At 39.5% G+C, this 20,938-nt stretch overlaps 1 protein-coding gene across 1 annotated transcript in view; it reads right to left on the bottom strand.

Moving 5' to 3' along the window:
- znf280d (zinc finger protein 280D) overlaps window positions 1–20,938 on the bottom strand; it is a 72,964-nt gene that overhangs the window by 44,174 nt on the left and 7,852 nt on the right. Inside the window, exons 2-6 of the mRNA XM_055661247.1 lie at window positions 13,244–13,394; window positions 3,154–3,246; window positions 2,791–2,936; window positions 1,636–1,753; window positions 281–484 (exon numbers count right to left, since the gene is read on the bottom strand). Of these exons, the coding sequence (XP_055517222.1) occupies window positions 281–484; window positions 1,636–1,753; window positions 2,791–2,936; window positions 3,154–3,246; window positions 13,244–13,382 (700 nt within the window). The 5' untranslated portion in view covers window positions 13,383–13,394. The remainder of the gene's footprint in view (window positions 1–280; window positions 485–1,635; window positions 1,754–2,790; window positions 2,937–3,153; window positions 3,247–13,243; window positions 13,395–20,938) is intronic.

The following is a 20,938-nucleotide window of genomic DNA, read 5'->3' as shown; positions in this document are numbered from 1 at the left end:
CATTTATCAACAGATTGTGGTGGCTTCTAGAAATGTTATCATAGGAAATTACTGCATCTCATAACATAATGGTGCGGTCTCTTTAAACATCCTTTAGTTTTAATAATGCACATTTCTAATAATGAAACAAAAACAATTTTGCAAATGGATTAATATTGATTTCGCAACTGAGAAGAGCAGAGATAAATTAAATCTAATACTTCATTAAAAGGATCACATGTAAACAGAACTACACACTACAATACAGGAAGTGTAAACCAATTTATTTTTTGCATTTTACCTTTTCCACTGGCATGATTAAGGATTTGAGTTGCTTGAAGAGGTTTGACAGTGTTTTGCTGCCCCAGCTTCTGTCCACTTACAGACGCACTTGGTGCAGATGAATTTATTTGAGTAGAATTGTAACTGATATTTGGAATTGCTCTCCCAGTTCCAACTGATTTTAATTGAGAAACCCCTGTTCTCCCTGACAGAGAAGCGATTCCTGTGGATAACCAAAAAGGACCAATTCATCACAAATTATCAATTAACTACTTAAATCAAACTACAGAGAGCTCCATTAATTTAATTTTGGTCGTTTGAATGTATAAAATTCAACTTTCACATCAGTGCCTATTAGCATTTCTCATGAAATGCCACTTTCCAAATCACTGTGCAAAAATAACTCTGTTTCATTGAGCAAAAAAAGCAAAGTGCGGAGGAACTCGGATTTGTTCCAGCATCTGTAGTCTCATGCGTCTCCAATAATTTTTAATCTGAGAACAATTTGCTTTGATGTAGAACAATCCTCATTTTGATTTCAAAATATTTCCACTCCTTGTGACCTCACAGCTCAACATGTCAAAAGCTACTTCAGTTCTCAATGCTCTTTCATAATGGGAACTTGCAATAGACTATTCGGCTGCATTGGGAAAATAAAAAATTGGCAAGGAAGTTGCGATACCTGGTCAAGTGCTTGGTGGGAGAAGAGTTTATTTTAGTCACAGCTTGTGTTCCAGGACTCGTAAACATTATAAAGGTTCTTTTTGTAAGAATTAAATATATCCAGCAAGCTGGCCAAGTGTGTCGATTGTGGCAAATTCAGCCAAAGATGTGAATTACAAATAAGGTAATGAGCTAATGATTGAGGGTTCTAAATACAAATATAAATGTAGAATGATGCACTTCTGAACGAGGAACCTAAACCATGAATGCATAACTAAGGTGACCATGGAAATAACTAAAACCTCACTGCACTGGATGTGAAGCTATACTAAGCCAAGCTGATTAAAAGCGGCAATGATTCAGATTAGTTAAATGGCAATGTTTGGACTAATAAGATTTGGTTTACAATGAGTGATCCAAACTGAGTGATTGAGGCAAGATTCTTCAATCACTTAGACTGATGCAGTAAAGGACAGAATGAGTATTGGGTGATCTGGTTAGATGAAGCAATGGCTTTTTTTTTGTCTGTAATTAACTTTTACTTGAGGATTACGTTAATTGGATTGATCCACAACGGTCAGCAGATGTAACCATCTGAATGGTAAATTAATGTTTCCCTTTGTGTGCATTCATACATCCCTATTAGACACGTATTCTTAAATAATTTGTGAAACACCAAGAATTTAGCAACAATTCATAAAACATACTTACCAGATAATACGGGAACACTTGGTTTGCTTTGATAATGTGCATTCTTTACATTGAACATCATTCCACCTGAACTCTGAGGTGCAGATGTTAGCGAACCCATATCTTTTACAATAAAACCCTAACAAAGAAAATAGTTTTAATAAAATCAAAGAATTGTATTTTTTGAAAAGGGGGCAAAATCAGTCGCCAATTATCACAGTAACAGCTACGGTTGCAATCCCGTATGTGTTTATAAAGATTTAGTTATACAAAGGAATATTGCCAAGAAAAGTTCCCTTTTCTCAAGTTAATTAATTTTGAACTAGACTTATAATAATTGATTCAGGTGGGCTATACAAAAGAAGAATACATTTCACTGAATTAAGACTTTTCAAACTAGTTATTTGAATTATAGAAAAATGTATGTACAGCTCCATTATCAACTCCTCCCCCCCCCCAATGGCAATTTTATATAATTAACCTTTATTTATCATTCACAATCTATTAACCAGAAAATTACTGAACTTAATCATACTCTTGTGTAGATAAACTTGTGACAAGAAATAGAATAGAGATTCCCAAGTTTGGTTTCTCTTCAACTCAAAGAACTTGGGTTGGGATTGGGAGTTACAATTGATCTCAATGCTCAAAGTATAGGGTGGAAAGAGGAGCGACGGGAGAAACAGCCAGAGCTCGACGTATGACTGCTATCCAAAACAACCTCATAACAAGATCACTTAATTCTAATTTTTTCCAAATCTAAATTTAATCAACATCTGTTTATAGATGACAGGATCAACTAAGGTGAATCCAATGGCTAAAAAGTTAATTTATTTTGAATGTGGCCCCAACCTCCACAAAACAAATATTTTCTTTTGAAAATATTATTACAATTTTCAAATTACCAAGTTAAATATTAGCTGCACAGAGTTGTTTGGAACAGATTGGTGGCTGAACGACTCGTTTCTCTATTGTAACATCTACATTTAACTGGAGTCTATATTTAATGTTAAGAAGAGACTTAAAAAATACATCGAGACAATTATTTGGACATCTTAAAGCATCCATCAAAGTGAACAAATTTCAAGATAACAGACAGTGAACCTAGGTAGATAGCTCCAAGTTCAACAAACATGAAACATTTAAGTAAACAAGTTAGAATATATATTTTATTACCTGCAATAATACCACTGGCTGTAGTGTCAATGAAACAGGCATACTTTGAGATCCTGGCTGATATGCAGCCATTGTGCTTGAAATTGATGGAGAAGAAGCGATAGATTGTTGGTTGACTGACTGAATTGTAGAAGATGTGTCTGGTGCTGCAAAAATAGAATTAAAAAAAATTAATCAAGTTGCAAAGAATTTGTTTGAAAATGAGAACACTTAGAAATGTTAAGTCATTACTTAAATTACGCTTCAAATTACAATTCAAATTATGTTTGGATTTCAACAAACATTAAACAGGTAAAATTCCAAGTAATATCCCAGAAATAATCTGTGAAGGTGCAAAAATTGAAAAATCTTAGTATCACTTACCACTGCTAAAAGACACCATCATGCTTTTACTGAGTCCACCATTTTGCATCCCGCCTCGCTGTGCCAAATGAAATGTTGTGCCTCCTGTTTTACCTTGTAAGTAAATAGATAATGCTGACATTAGTCATATTCTGTACAGAAACTTGTAATTCTGTAATCATATTGAGTGGTTCTCCTTCAATCACTGTCCATCTCTCATTATTCTGTTTGTAAATTAGAGGTAAACAGGCTCTAGAACATGTAAAATTCAAGGGGTGTTTTAAATAATTACGTCATTGATATTTGAAATAATTTGCTTACCATGAATCCCTATAGAGAACAGTACAAAGATCTAATCCCATTGGGTATCATATTGATATTCTCATATCTGATAAGATGAAATAGGGAATTATTTTCTCTCTTCCCTGCTTGTTGAACTTGCAAATGATATTATTTTGAACAACATTTTTAATTGCCCATATAAAAAGATACATTTTGCAAAGACTGACCCTGCTAAAGGTTGTTAGGGGAGTCAAACTGTACAAGCTCGATGGACCCATGTGAAGAAACCTGCAAGATTTGCTTTGGTCATAATCCTACTCCTCAATCGCAGTTCTCTAAGAGACATTCACCGGAGATTTCATAACTAACAGGAGAAAGGGGCAACAAGCATGAACATTTTCATGGAAGAAAGTAGAGTACGAAGGAAACTGACCAGCGAGATGTTTTGATCCGTGTGCTCTCAAATGTTTAAGGCTTTTATCATTAATCTTCTGCTGAGTACTGAAACCAATTTTTAGGTGTGTACTAGACTAAGTGGGACCCGTTGGGTCCCAGTATCACACGGGAGGACTGGTCTCCCAACGCAATATTCCACCTCTCCACGAATTCCAATATTGGTGGCTAGTGGGGGGGTGGGGGCTTTCTGGAGCACTAGTATGGATGCTGTGGGCTGAAAGGACTTGTTTTCAGAGGGCTAGTATGGACATTGTGGGCCAAATGGATTCTTGGGCTGGGGGCTCAGTCACTCAAGCCTGTTGTGCTGGCAGCTCACTCACTTACAGCTGGTGGGCTGGCAGTTGACTAACGGCTATTCCTTCAAATTCCATTTCAAGCCCTGTGCAAGGCCACCAAATTCAAGTGCAGTTTCTTACCACTTCAAGCAGAGTGCAAGGTCACTAAAAACAGCGAGTCACGATCTCTCCCTCCTCCATCTTGCAGAGACTGAGCCAAGCCCACACTTCTGGGTTTTATAGTCCCTCGCCCCTCCCACCAGAAGGGGCGTAGCCTTCATGGCATGATTGACAGGAGAGAGAATCTCAACATTTATTAAACACTAATAACTCTTTTATTTTTTCATCGATGAGAGAAATTCTCTTGTCCTGCACAGCGGAGGGGGACTCTGAGTAAGATGGCCAAAAATCACAGCCGTAAGTGGCAGCGTTTTTTCTAAAATCAATACACAGAACATCAGGAAGTGGTCAAGATCAGACTTTTAGTAATATAGATTTCATGAATCTAAGAGAAATTCAGCAATAGAGTTGGGTTTAGATGTGCTGAATGTATGTAGTTTAATTTTAAATAATATAATATGAAAAGGAATGTAACATTGGATTCTGAAGTGATTTATTTTTCCCCTGCCCATCTATTCACCAAACGTAGTATACTGTAACATGGAAATTCAGTCAATCCTAGAAAGGAAAATCCAAGTATTTTAGAGGTACTTTGTTTTCGATGTAAATCACATGCTGAAAGGTATATTGTAAAATTCTAGAATTTTCCAAAATATGTTCCGAACAGTACAAGATACATAATGTATATAAACTTAATATGTTTCTCTTGCATACTGCTTTCTAAATATGGTGGCCTAGTTCTAGTCATCACTGATCAGCATTACTTCTATTTCCTTTGTTCATTTCCACTGAAAACTGTAAATCAATCATTGGCTAAGGAAAATGTCACATCTGGACCATAAAACTTAGATGACATTCTTGCAATACAAAGTGCAGAATGAACATAAACCAGAATGAAGACAGTTGACTACAGACAGAATACTTTATTATTTTGAAAAATAAATTTACACTTCACTATGCACTATATAGAGAGTGAGTTTAAAGGACCCTAACGCTAACAAGTGGTTATTATCAAAGTTTATTTGCGAAATGGAGCGATCCATCAATTAGAAACTGCTCAATTCTGAATGAAGTACAGATCTCAATGCCATCTCAAATTAACATGAAGAGTCATTCTACTTCACCATACAAAGATTTTCAAAGCATTGTCACTATACTAGAACTAGCTCACCAGGGAAATTGTACTTTGAGTGTTAGTGGTGCATTCATAACATGGAACTGTTATTCTGTCAATGCATCAAATCTTTCCTTTACAGTACACTGAATGAATCTGTCCTCGAGAAATGTATCTTGGGGCAAGGATTTGCAGGAAATACTATATATTTATATATATATATATATATATATATATATATATATATATATATATATATATATATATATATATATATATATATATATATATATATATATATATATATATATATGTGTGTGTGTGTGTGTATGTATATACACACACACACACACACATACATATATATATATACACACACATTATATACAGCGCCCTCCATACTGTTCCAGCTGTAATTTCTACACGGTGAAACCAAAATGTATAAAAATAGCCTTTATTAAAATCTGACAATGTGCACTTTAACTATGTGATATTTTTCTATTACAAATCACAAATTGTGGAGTACAGAGGCAAATAAATAAATGATGGGTCTTTGTCCCAAACATTATGGAGGGCACTGTATGTATACATAAATTGAAAATTACATTGTCAGATCAACTTCAACCTCGAATTGCAAGAAAATATCTATGGGTAGATATATAGACAAGATGAAAAATCAGAACAATTCAAAGATGAACAGACATTGATAGAAGTTCTAAATTAAAAAGATAACGCTGTTATTCAATACAAAATGCATATTATTTGGGAACAAATCTAATGCCTGCAGAAAGGAATAAGATTGCAATGTTGGACTGCTGAACGGAAATAAAAATGTTGAGAGCATTCAGGTCACAAGAATCGGTGGAGAGAGAAAGGTAGGGTCAACATTTGAGGTGCACAACCTTTTGTCAGAATCAATTAATGACTTAAAGAGTAAAGGTCATAGAAGTATGAGAAAAAAAGGAATGGACTGTGATTACATGGAGGGTAATCAAGTAGTTTCTGTAGAGGACCAAATATATCAGGGAGGCATGGAATTTCTGGCAAAAGTAGGGACCCTCCAATAGACTAAAGGGTACAGGAAATGGTAGGCGACTCCATGAATGCAGCTCTTCCCACAAGAGAAGGAATTCTCATTCAAGAAACAAATATCCTCACTTATTTGTGCTGTACCGAAAAATTGAGATAAAGTACATTTAACCATAAAGATACAAGTCAATCCCAACGCACTACAGTACTCTCCTTCAAATATAAAATTCCCACTGCTGTTTGCAAATTCCTCCTTGGTCTTGTTTGGCTTTACATAATATTTGACATATTTACATAACGTGCTGGGAACTGTGTTCCTTCAATTCTAATCTTGTAGACATCGCCAGCAGTTCAGACGCCAAGCTCTAGAATCGCCTCCATTTTTACATCCAACTTGTCTCCCACTCTCTTAAAACCAACCATTCTGCCCAGTGTTTAAAAAGTTCTCCACATTACTTCTATACGTAATAGCATTACATTTTGTCTTGAAAGTCCACAAAATATTTTGGAATATTTTAAGTAGAGTTTTTTTTAAATAACACCATTTTATTGTCATAGTTTATTGTCAGACATGCAATATGAAGATCACATTGCTTTGATTATTGAACTACTGGGGAAAATGCCTCTAAACCTTATTCTTGCTGGGAAATACTCCACGGAATTTTTCACCATAAAAGGTGAGCTGTAACCTTGAGGACTGTTTGAAGTGCTGGTGGAAAAGTACGAATGTCCGCAGGAGGAAGCTTATACATTTACAGAATTCCTGTTGCTGATACTAGAACTGATACTGGAGAAGAGGGCTACAGCAGCAGAATGCATCAGCCACCCTTGGCTTAACTCATAGCAACCAAATTAATTACTACCATTTTTTTTCTGCCCATAACTCAGTAGGTCACCTTGTTTAATATCTTAAACAGGTACAAATAAACGCTCCATCAACCTTTAGGTAGATTTTACACATTCAATTGAAAAATTACATGTACTGGAAAGGGGATGTTGCAGGGGTTTGGATTGGTTTAGAATACAGAAATGTGCATAGTCATTGCTGCCATTTGTTAGTTGCTAATGGAAGATCATTTGGTCCACATTCAACAATTATGCTGTTCAAAGTTTAAAGTAATTTTTTAATTTTTGCCAAGGGATTATAAAATCTGGAAGGTTTGGCCACATGGGAGAAGAGACCAGGTGAGATCTTATACTCGTACCAAAGAGTTAGCCAACTATGATTTGCCCGATAAGTATATTGCCCATTTGAATTGGAGTAAAGTATCTAGTACATTCATTGCTTTTTGCTTTGGAATGACTTCTGGCCAGTCTGCATGCTTTCAAATTAGCCTGCTTAACATCCAGGCTGTGTACCTGGTGTTTTGACCACGTTTGAAGAACTAAGATACAGTAGGAAATTGTTCCTTTCATTTGTCCCCTTTTGTGTTTGTATTTACTGCAGCTCTTCCAAATGTTAACTTTTTATTTCAATATTACTGTTTGCCCATTTTGTTTTTTGTACATCTTCTGTCCAGAAAATGTTTTTAAAATTGATTCATTGAATAATCCAGGAAAGATACTCGGATTGATCATTAATTCGTCATGTTCTGCTACATAGGAGTGTAGCTTGTTTGCTTAAACAGACTATATTTTGAAAAATAAAGGAACTTTTTGCATGATTATGTTAATACTGTACGTATGTATAAATAAAAATATAATAAATAAAATTCAAATTATTTTTTAAATAAGTAAATAAATAGAATGAAAGGCCGAATGGCCTACTCCTGCACCTATTTTCTATGTTTCTATATTTTTCTGATCGAAACTATTGACTTTTGAGTTTTGGCTATATTGATTTATTATGTAATTAGGTTACTCCATGGCAGAATTCTCAGATTAAATTCCAGTTGCAAAGAAACACAAGTATGGAGTAAAAGAATGACACTGAAACATAAGAAAGGTAGATTATTCAGCTTTTCTCATCTTGTCACTTAAAGCAATCAAGTCAAGTCAAGTCAAGTCAAGTTTATTCGTCACATACACATACGAGATGTGCAGTGAAATTAAAGTGGCAATGCTCGTGGACTTTGTGCAAAAAGACAAACAAACAAACAACCAAACAAACTATAAACACAATCATAAACATACACATATTATTTTACATATTAAATATTGGAAGGAAAAACGTTCAGTAAAGTTAGTCCCTGGTGAGATGGGAGTTTACAGTCCGAATGGCCTCTGGGAAGAAACTCCTTCTCAACCTCTCCGTTCTCACTGCATGGCAACGGAGGCTTTTGCCTGACCGTAGCAGCTGGAACAGTCCGTTGCATGGGTGGAAGGGGTCTCCCATGATTTTATTTGCTCTGGAGTTGCACCTCCTGTTGTATAGTTCCTGCAGAGGGGCGAGTGAAGTTCCCATAGTGCGTTCGGCCGAACACACTACTCTCTGCAGAGCCTTCTTGTCTTGGGCAGAGCAATTCCCAAACCAGATGGTAATATTTCCGGACAAGATGCTTTCCACAGCCGCTGAGTAGAAGCACTCGAGGATCCTCGGAGACACTCTGAATTTCCTCAATTGCCTGAGGTGGTAAAGGCGCTGCCTTGCCTCACGAGTGCTGCGGCGTGTGATGTCCATGTCATATCCTCAGAGATGTGGACTCCCAGATATTTAAAACAGCTCACTCTATCCACAGTATCCCCATTTATCCTCAATGGAGTGTACGTCCTCGGATGATGTGCCCTCCTGAAGTCCACGATCAGCTCCTTAGTTTGTTTGATGTTCAAGAGGAGGCTGTTGTCCTGGCACCAGAGTGCTAGATCAGCCACCTCCTCCCGGTAGGTCTTCTCATCGTTGTCTGAGATCAGGTCCACCTCCACAGTGTCATCAGCAAACTTAATTATTGAGTTGGAGCTGAACCTAGCCACACAGTCATGTGTGTACAGGGAGTACAATAGGGGGCTGAGGCTGCAATCGTGACTGATCTTGTATCTCCAGAACATATTACTATGCTCTCCTCATTATCTCCTCTGGAAATCTACTAATGACCTCAGAAATATTTTGCTACTCGACTTCCACAGCCTTCTGAAGTAGATAATTCCATAGATTTTTAAGCCTCTGAGTAAAGACATTTCTCATCTCAGACCCAAATATGTTCTGATTGTGACAATTTGTTCGAGAACATCAGGAAATATATCGCCCAACATCCAATCTGACAAATTCGGACAGAATTTTGTACATTCCAGAAATCTCCTTGGACTTTTCTAAACTTTAGTTGTCTTCAGGTCTCAACCCGAAACATCACCCATTCCTTCTATTCAGAGATGCTGCCTCTCCCGCTGAGTTACTCCAGCATTTGTGTCCATCTTCAGTGCAAACCAGCATCTCCTTCCGATTCAACTATTTAAGAATGTTACCTGCAATTCCTCCAAGTCTGCCAAAGCTGTTTAATTCTTTCTCACAATTGCCGCCTTTCTCTCTTTAACTCTCCTGCCATGTTTATGTTATACTTCATTATTTTCTCCCCCACGTGTTCTCTCTATACATCTGCAACTTAATTTTCTGTTCACTCCTTTTCTTCTCAGGCACAAAACCAGTCTTCGTGGGCTAAATCAATGAAAACTGCTAAAACTATCTCCCTAATTTTTCTAAGCGAAAGACTGCTGTAACCCTTATTGCAGCTAAACGTAAGCATTGAAATAAGTCAATAAGTTAGGAATTAATGCAAGTTATAGTTTCTCTTCTGACTGAACATGCTCAAATACTTTGTGAATGCAGTTCTAGTTCTATTCCACATCCTGTGCTAAAAATCAACACATTTGGACAGAACTTTGTATGATGAACTGCAGCAGTCCAACACAGCATCCCACCTTTAACTTTAAGGACAATTATACAGTAATTGCTGGCCTTAAAATTATATTTTCACAAACTCCAAGGATAAAAACTGCATTCCTGTTAACATTATTCAAATTTATGGCACAGAAATTCTTGTGTAGAATCCCAGATATGAACGGGTAGGGGAACGGAGGGTGTGATCCACACCAAAAATTAGAGCTGGGCGAGCATCTCACGTGTTCACTGAGTGGGTAACTGGTCAATGTTGAGGGGCTGTGGTAGTACAGTGGTCTCAGAAACACATGAGGGACTTTGGAAAGGCACAAATATCATTAAGGCAGAGAATTACTTCAGTAAGAAAAAGTCAGGTATTTAAGTAGACAAAATTGCTGGGGAAACTCAGCGGATGCGGCAGCATCTATGGAGCGAAGGAAATAGGCAACGTTTCGTGCCAAAACCCTTCTTCAGACTGATGGGGGGGGGGGGGGGGGGGGGGGGGGGAGAAGAAAGGAAGAGGAGGAGGCAGAGGGCTGAGGGAGAGCTGAGACGGGGAGGAGACATCAAGGGCTACCGGAAATTGGAGAAGTCAATGTTTAGGCCACCGGGATGCAGACTGCCCAATATGAGGTGCTTCTCCTCCAGTTTCCGGTGGTGCTCACTCTGAAAATGGAGAAGGCCCAGGACAGAAAGGTCGGATTCGGAATGAGAGGGGGAGTTGAAGTGCTGAGCCACAGGGAGATCAGGTTGGTTAATGCGGACCGAGTGGAGGTGTTCGGTGAAACGATCGCCAAGCCTACGCTTGGTCTCACCGATGTAGATCAGCTGACATCTGGAGCAGCGGATGCAATAGATGAGGTTGGAGGAGGTGCAGGTAAACCTCTGTCGCACCTAGAACGACTGCTTCGGTCCTTGAATGGAATCGAGGGGGGAGACAAAGCGACACGGGTAGCATCTCTTGCAGTTGCAAGGGAAAGTGCCCGGGGAGGGGGTGGTGTGGGTGGGAAGGGAAGAATTGACCAGGGCGTTACGGAGGGAGCGGTCTTTGTGGTAAGCAGACAGAGAGGGAGATGGGAAGATGTGGCGAGTGGTGGGGTCACGTTGGAGGTGGCGAAAATGACGGAGGACTATTTGTTTTATGTGACGGCTAGTGGGGTGAAAGGTGAGGAATAGGGGGACTCTGCTCCTGTTCCGATTGGGGGTGATGGGGAGAGAGAGCAGTGTTGCAGGGTATTGAAGAGACCCTGGTGAGAGCCTCATCTATGGTAGGGACAGGGAACCCCCGTTCCCTGAAGAACGAGGACCTTTCCGATGCCCTGGTGTGGAACATCTCATCCTGGGAGTAGATACGGCGTAGACGGAGGAATTGGGAGTAGGGGATGGAGTCCTTACAGGAAGCAGGGTGGGAAGAAGTGTAGTCTAGATAGCCATGGGAGTCAGTTGGTTTATAGTGGATGTCGGTCAAAAGTTTATCACCTGCGATGGAGGTATTTAAGTGCAGGTTTCTGTTTCCGAATTGTTAAAGGGCCTGTCCCACTTAGATGATTTTTTTGGCAACTACAGGCGACTAGGCTGTCGCCACATGATCACGGTGTGACACCTGTGTGGTCGTGAGTTGTCTCCTCAAGTCGCTTAAAGAGTCGTAACCTTTTTCTTGTTGCCGCTGGATTTGGAAAGGTTCAAAACCTTTTGGCGACTGTGGACTTGATGTAGCTTGTCTTCTCCTGTTGTATGCTGTCGCCAGGTGACGTAGGTTGTCACCGGGTGCTGACTTCGGTGAATTCCATTGGCGACTATTTACGTCAACTAACACCAACCGGCAACAGAATTGTTTAAGAAGGAACTGTAGACGCTGGAAAAAATCGAAGGTAGATAAAAATGCTGGAGATCAGCGGGTGAGACGACTGAATTGTCTTCAGTTGTCGCCGACAGGGTCGTAGCTTGTCGCAGGTGGACGTAGGTTGACTTCAGTTGTATGTTGTTGTCTGTGTGGTCGTAGTTGTGGCGATAAGTGGACGTCGCAATGGGTGGTCGGTGGCTTGACGTCGTCTAGATGGTTGATTGTCATAGACATTGTTGAAGGGGGGGGTCCAGTCGCCGGTTTCTCGGCGGCCTGCTACGACTGTGACTGTAGAAAAATTGCTGGTGGGACAGGCCCTTAAGATTTATTCAAGATGTGCACATTGATTAACAATTTTTTCAGCAAGGATTCTTGCAAAAGGATTCCCTTGAATCCTCATACAATTACTTTCTTAGCAAATGGAAAATCACAGGATCATTGAAAAATATATGATTCAATATTTATATATTTAAAACATGCTACAAGTTAACTGATACACAGCTTTTATGTATTTACAGTCCATCCTCGTGAATTACATACATCAAGTATGATTTTCAAGGAAATGATTAGTAATTTTTTTAAGTTTTGTTCAGTAAATTTAAATCAGATACAGAAACTAATCAGTAAGTTACAAGATAGCATTTATTTCATCCAATTGCCTTTATTTGTTCACTGAAGATGCACATTGCCATGGATGCACACTGAACCAAATACAGAAACAGATTTAGATGCATCCAATTCTTGTGGTTTGACGGAATTTATACCGATTTCTTCAATGCAATAGCATCAGCTGAACTGTTTAATTTTGAAATAACTACAGTTTATCTATTGAAAGCTAATCATTTGACATGTGCAGTTTTCTATTGTATTAAAATGATCCAATGCCAACAATATTGCTTTTTTTTTAAATCAAAAAATAAAGAAATGTATTCAATGATTCAATCAAGTGATTCCATACTCTCTAGCATTATTATGCAAAACGCTGCTTGCAGGATTCATTACAAGAACTTCATGGATTTCACCCGTATAAAACCAAGCAACATTGATTTCTCTATCAACAACAATATGTTATAAACAATTTCACAGAATATACATTTGTGGCAGATAGTTGTCATCAATTAAATGGATTGCTCATTCTTGGAATCTCAATTAACCCTAAAGAAACAAAATATGTGTCATACTTAGGTAACTGGTGTTTTTGGAGCTTGTAATCTCTCCCACAAAAATAGGCTCATCATCATCATCATCTTCATCGTCTTTATTCCCTTTTTGCCAAGGCGCCAATTCTTCTTCTTCACATTCCATAAATAGTTCTGCCATTCTTGCTCTGTCCTGATTTTGGAGGGGGAAGGAAAAAGTTTGCTTCACTTATAAATGATTATTTAAAAATGTAAACATTACATACCTCACAATGAGAAAGATTTTCTTCAATTCCTAAAATTAGTAATGTAGAAACATAGAAAGTAGGTGCAGGAGTAGGCTATTCGGCCCTTCAAGCCAGCCCCGCCATTCAATATGATCATAGCTGATCATCCAGAATCAGTACCCTGTTCCTGCTTTTTCCCTATATCCCCTGATTCCGTTTGCCCCAAGAGCTATATCCAACTCTCTCCTAAATACATCCAGTGAATTGGCCTCCACTGCATTCTGTGGTTGAGAATTCCAGATTCACAACTCACTGGGTAAAATTTAGTCAACTCAGTCCTAAATGGCCTACCCATTATTCTTAAACTGGGACCCCTGGTTCTGGACTCCCCCAACATCGGGAACATTTTTCCTGCATCTAGCCTGTCCAATCCCTTAAGAATGTTATATGTTTCTATAAGATTCCCTCTCATCCTTCTAAATTCCAGTCGATCTTTTATCATAATATAACATCAACCAATTCTGAACAGAATTTGGAAATATTATTGCTATACCTCTTTAAATTATATTTTATCATCCTTATGCACATTAACTGTCAGTTCCATAGTATGTATCACAACTATACAAAGACTCCAAATGTTAAAGAGAGTTACGGACCAAACACGGTCATATCACGTTTTATGATCATCCACGAAGCGGCTGCTTGTCATATCATGAAATTGTTTAAACTCAGAGACATGAGAAGCTGCAGATGCTGTAATCTTGAGCAAAACACAAGGTACTGGAGGAACTCAGCAAGCCAGAATGGGAAAGAGACCCGAACAAAAACATTATTTGCATTCCCAGATTCTGCCTAACCCATTAATTTCCTCTAGCACTTTGTGTTGTGTCTTTAAAGTTTGGTTTCAAATCCAAATAATTGAGCCTCTATAAATAATTAGTTGAATAAAATGTAATTTGTCTAAATAACAGGAAGCAACATTTAAAAAATATGAAAAATTATTGGGGAGGGGGGGGGGAGAAGAATTTTATAAAATGGTCCTGTGAGAACTGGATGAAAATAGTCTGAAAATGTATACAAGACAGCAAGTTAAAGTAACTCGCCCAAAAATGAAAAGTAGGTTTAATATAATTTAAGCTGGCACAGGTATTCCTAAGTGGGCACACAGCCCGCATTCCTTTGAACTTATCTTCTCTGGATCCATAGGAAGGGTTTAGGGGAAAGTCAACACCACAGCAGCATTGCTGCAAAATTATATAAAGGGCTGATATGTGTTCACCATAACAAGCTATAAATCATTATATTCTTCTCGAAACACATGGCGAAAACCACCCTCACGCTTTCCAAAGTTTCTGTATATCTCACGCATTCAGAAATATTTTGAAACTATTAACATTTAAATAAACAATACTTTTTAACAATCAAAATGTTAACCGATTAAAAAAAAAAATGTTCATATGTCTTCTGTATAGACGTACAACCCTATTCCTGTAATTAGTTAGTTAAGCTTATTGTCACGTGTACTGAGGCACGGTGAAAAACTTTTGATTTAAAAAAAAAAGTATATCTTCTGTATAGACACACAATCCTATTCTTGTGATCCATAATCCTGGAAAATGTGGGTCACTTCCCATGCCTCGAGGACCAACTCGCAATGAAAAGTAGGCATCAGTGTTGAAACTCATATGTGCTGCATATTTTTTGATCAATAGAGAAAAAAGGAATCTCAAGATCATGAAGACTAACAAAAATGCATGGTCCTTGGCATCTTTGTCCTCTCACTTTTAGACCAAGACTCTCTGCAGCAAGTAGGTTATAGCACTGGAAAAATACCACCATCATTGCATTATCAAAATACTTAGTAATTTGCTGAAAGAATTAGCAAACTATCCCCAGTGTCAAGCTTCTAGTTACACCCGGACAGCTAAAATAGGCAGACCAAGCCCAACACCAGACTTCCAGAACTTTCTGAGCTGTGACATGGATAAAGAGTCAAGAATTTGAATTTGCTGAAAGCCACCTTGAAGAAATGCAACATCCTCACCAACTCCAGGAGATCCGTGGCATGTAATGACCTAAAGTGAAGAATAAGCAATCTGATTCTGAGAACCTTGAGTACTGGGACCTCATTCATAAATAGCCTTTCATAAATAGCACCAAACAGGCAATCTCACAAACTAACCCCCTGCCCATCACATCAGGTATCTTCTATCTCATCACTGGAAGAGCCTGCACTTCCCAATATTGGCCTTGTTAGTCACTTCAAAAGCCACAAAATTGGAGTAGAAGCAAATGACCATTAATCCTGAGAGACTGTCCAAGAAGGAGGAATTCAATCCATCATCTTGTAAATATAAAAAGCCGGAGTAACTCAGCGAGACAGGCAGCATCTTTGGAGAGAAGGAATGTGTGGCGTTTCAGGTCGAGACCCTTCTTCAGAGACCATTCTGAAGAAGTGTCTCGACCCGAAACGCCAGCCATTTCTTCTCTCCATAGATGCTGTCTGTCCCACTGAGTTACTCGAGCCTTTTGTTTAAACCAGCATCTGCAGTTCCTTCCTCCACAGCTTGTAGATACAATCAAGTGCTGGAAAATCTCAATAAATTCCTGATCCACAAGACAAAAAAATCCAACAAAGAAATAACTAGGAAATCACTGGCATAGGCAGCCAAAAAAAATGGGTGTTTCTTCTATTGTATCATAGTTGTGTGATTTACCAGCACTAAAGGTGAGAATAGTCACGAGAACCCCACAAAGTCTATGCCTCCATGATTTCCAAATACTTAAGAGGTTATATTTCAATTAAAAGTGCTCCACCCGACAATGACATCACAATGGGATCTAATTTACATAAAATGCCCATCAACAGTGTTCCACCCAGTGCAATGAGAGACTGAGTACCCTTTACTCAGTACTTTGTTGAGGCACCTTTGGCAGCGCATATAGCCTCAAGTCTTCTTAGGTATGACGCTACAAGCTCGCCACACCTGCATTTGGGTAATTTCTCCCATTCTTCTCTGCAGATCCTCTCAACCTTTGTCAGGTTGAATGGATAGCGTCAATGCACAGCTATTTCCAGGTCCCTTCAAAGATGTTCGATCGGGTTCAAGTCCGGACTCTGGCGAGACACATCAAGGACATTCACAAACTTGTCACGAAGCCACCAATGCATTGTCTTGGCTGTGCACTTAGGGTTATTGTCCTGTTGGAAGGTGAACCTCCGCCCCAGTCTGAGGTCCAGAATGCTCTGGAGGAGATTTTCATCAAGGATCTCTCTTGTTCTTTTCATCTTTGACTTCGACTAGTCTCCCAGTTCCTGCCATTGAAAAACATCCTCTCAGCATAATGCTGCCACCACCATGCTTCACCGCAAGTATGGTATTGGCCAGGTGATGAGCAGTGCCTGTTTTCCTCCAGACGTTACACTTGGCATTCAGACCAGAGAATTCAATCTTGCTTTCATCAGACCAGAGAATCTTCTTTCTAATGGTCTGAGAGTCCTTTGAGAGGTGCCTTTTGGCAAACTCCAAGCGGGCGGTCATGTGCCTTTTACTGAGGAGTGGCTTCCATCTGGCCCCTCTACCATAAAAACCTGATTGGTGGAGTGCTGCAGATATAATTGGCCTTCTGGAAGGTTCTACCATTGCCAGAGGAACTATGGAGCTCTGTCAGAGTGACCTCGGGTTCTTGGTCACCTCCTTAACCAAGACCCTTCTCCCCGATTGCTCAGTTTGGCTGGGCGGCCAGCTCTATGAAGAGTACTAGTTGTTCTAAAGTTCTTCCAGTTAAGAATGGCGGAGGCCACTTTTGGACCTGCAACGCTGCAGAAATTGTTTTATACCCTTCCCCAGATCTGTGTCACGACACAATCCTGTCTCGGAGGTCTACAGGCAATTCCTTCGTCTCCATGGCTTGATTTTTGCTCTGACATGCACTGTCAATTGTGGGACCCTATATAGACAGGTGGATGTGTGCCTTTCTAAATCATGTCCAATCAATTTAATTTACCACTGGTGGACTCCAATCAAGTTTTAGAAACATCTCAAGGATAATCAATGGAAACAGGATGAACCCAAGCTCAATTTTGAGTGTCATAGCAAAGGGTCTGAATACATATGAAAATGTGATATTTCAGTTATTTCTTTTTATTTACTTTGCAAAAAAAAACCCTGTTTTCGCTTTTCATTCTGGGATATTGTGTGTAGATTGATGATTTAAACAACATTTTTGAATCCATTTTTAAATAAGGCTGTAACTTTACAAAATGTGGAAAAACTAAGGGGTCTGAATACTTTTTAAAAGCACTGTATTCACACCTCATAATGCACTGTTAACTTATGATAATTTGTCTGCAGAGTGAGTGCGTGATTTAATTTTTTTATGAAAAATCAAAATCACCTGAATGTATGTGTATTTAGGAGATGCGATGAAAGGTCAATGTTATCCATATTAGTCCTATAACGTATTCTGGCGCCTCTCTCTCCAACATCATTCATCTTTCAAATCACTTACAGAATAAAATACAACAATTTTTAAATTAAAAGCACTGTGTAGCAAATAATCATTTTCTTATCCATTAGCACTCCAATGCAAGACAACTGGGATAGAATACTTCATGGGGTAAGAACTATTCCATCAACAGCTTGGTAATTGCTGTTCTGGAGATGTAGAGGATGATATTCACTCACACCATCAGGTGTTTTTCCAAGGATCAGTTTTATTCTACATGCACATTTCCTATTGTTAAAATGTGGACGCTGTGAAACAATAATATTTATAAAATATTAACACTGAAATACGGTAAGATTAGAAATCTATTCAGCTTTATTTCGATAAATTCATTGGAACATTTTTGGATGTACTGTTCAATTTGTCATTCTCTACATTCCAGGTAAGTACATCTGCACATTACTTGTTTTGTTGGTACCTTAATGTAGTAACCTTCTTTGAGTGGGAGGGAGGGAAATAAACTAAGGAAAGGGAACCATGGGAAAACAAATAGTAAATACTTCAAAGCTAAGATCCTGGATCAGAATATCTGTATTTTTGGAAACTTGATTTCATGATTTTGACATGATTTAAAAAAGGCAACAAAGATTTCAACAAGCTCTTTGTCTGTCCCAGTTATTTCAACTAAAAACAGTCAAACCGTAGGAAAATCAATTTTCATTCATTGCACAAATCTTCATCCATAATCATCACAAAGTAAAAGTTCAAGTATGTGTTCATTTTAGGCCTTCACCACAATTGAGGCTGCTATTCCATCAAAAAACTTGTTTCAATTAATGTAGAGCTGTTAATTTTTAAAGCTGCAATAAAATCCAAGAGAAAAAACAGCTACCGTTTTAAAGTTTTGCATAAAAGATCCATCAACAATTCAAACTAAAATATTATATTAATATGCAAAATTTAGCACAGCCAACTCTACAACCCACATCTGTGGAACATTTAATGTATAAATGACTTGGGGTAATTTACAAAGTAGTAGGAATAGAATGGAACATCAAATGTGAACAAGAATTTAGAATGAAGGCTGAGCCAAAAATATTGCATCTGAATCTGGCCACATTTTTTTTTTAAACAAAGCCAAGAAGCTTCTTCCAGGTCAGACAAAGATTCACATGCACCACTTCCAATCTAGTTTTAGAGCAATCTGCAATTAGTGCTTCATATGTAGCCTCCTGTAAATAGATCTCACCGATATACCCAAGCCCTGTCCGCAATGACCATTCTGACCTCCAGTTGAATGTCATTTCCATTATTTTTCCAATTCCCTCACCAACTTCTTAAGGACCTGTCACACTTTCACAACCTTTTTTACTCGCGGACATTTATCATCAGGCTAGAAAAACGCCCTTGCCTACTTGATGCCACGAGTACCTACGGCTAACATCACGACCTACCTACGACCTCCTACGATCATGCTGCGAGTGCGAGTCAAGGACAAACTCGGCAGAGGTCGTGAAAGTGGGACAGGCCCTTAAGTCCTCAAATTTCTCCACTGCCAGAGTGCGGCCAAATACAAATTAGAAGAACAGCACCTTATTTTCCACCAAGGTGGTCCATAACCTAATGGTATGAACACCAAATTTTCCAATTTTAGGTAATCCACACTCCTTGTGCTCTGTTCTCACTCCTGTCTCCCACCCCTCCCCTGTCTCGAAGTTTAGTTCTGTCCTTTTTTATTCTATCTGCACATCATCTCCCTGTTATCTGGTTCTATTTATTACCAGTGACGTGCAGTGAGGTCAATGGTTATGGGAGGCACTGGCTAGTATCAGTGGCCCGGCCCTCCCTGTATTGATCACCGCGTCTCCCTGGGGGGAGAGAGGGATGGAGCCGGGGCTGTGTGCGTGAAGCACGGCGACTGGAGGGGCGGGAGTGCTGCCCCGGGACCGTGAGGGAACGACCCACCTCCCCCTCTCCCCCTTCTCCATTTCCCCCTCCCCGTCTACCCCTTGCTTTCCCCTCCATCTCTCTACTCTCTCTCCCCCCGGGGTAGATCTACCCGAGCCGCGAGTACATTACTCCAGCGCGGGGCCCCCTTAGGCGCAGGGCCCAATTAGGAGCTTTCAGCGGCCTGGAGCCTCAGAATTGGCCGCAACAAATCAACCTACCAGTCAGCGCCGCCCACGGCTGGAAAGTCAGCGCCGCCAGCGGCGGAATCCAGTGCTGCGCCGCCGCTGCTGAAGCTAGCTAACATGGAGGGAGAGTGAGGTAGCGTCAATTACGTGGGCTGAGCCTACTTAATTGACGCTCGCTCTCCCTCCACTGGGCTCAAGACACACCTCCTCAGTGAGGCAGATGTGATCGCCTGATGCTTTTTCATTGCAGTTTTATGACGAGACCAGCAAGCCTAAATTTTATACATTTATACGTGAAATAAGCTACCTGGACTATGGAAGGCGAGGACATATAATGAAGGGGTTTACATGCATGACATTGGTGACAGAGAGATAGTAGCAGGCACACGCTTATTGCCCGCGCTCCATATAGTTTCTGAGGGGGTTACGCAATCAGAGGGGAGGCTCAGCTGGTCGCTGCCTCGCCTCTCCCTGTATTTTCAGAGGAGCTGCGCAAATTTGGCGATTTTGACTATAAAAAATGATTAGATTCATATAGAAATGACATTTATAACACAGATAAGTGGAAAACTTTATATTTATATTTATTATTATTTTTCTTTACTTTTCTTAACAGCTATTTTCATTGGGTGTTTGACAGGTGAGGCTCTGCCTCCCTGTTTATTACTCTCCTTAATTATTAGATCCTGACATCTGCTTCCTCTCCTGTCTCCACTTATCTGCCAGCCTCTGTCTCTATCTACACTCTCCTCCCAATCTACCCGTTTTTAACCCCTTTCTTCTACCTCTCACCCACCAGCCACCATCCCCCAACATTACCCATCAAGACTCTTCAGTCAGAAGAAGGGTCTCGACCCGAAACGTCACCCCATTCCTTCTCTCCAGAGATGCTGCTTGTCCCACGGCGTTACTCCAGCATTTAGTGT

This window comes from Leucoraja erinacea, chromosome 33 (assembly GCF_028641065.1).
Source record: "Leucoraja erinacea ecotype New England chromosome 33, Leri_hhj_1, whole genome shotgun sequence".
NCBI lineage: Eukaryota > Metazoa > Chordata > Chondrichthyes > Rajiformes > Rajidae > Leucoraja > Leucoraja erinaceus.
Note: the sequence above shows the minus strand (reverse complement) of the source record. Positions and strands in the feature narration are given on the sequence as shown.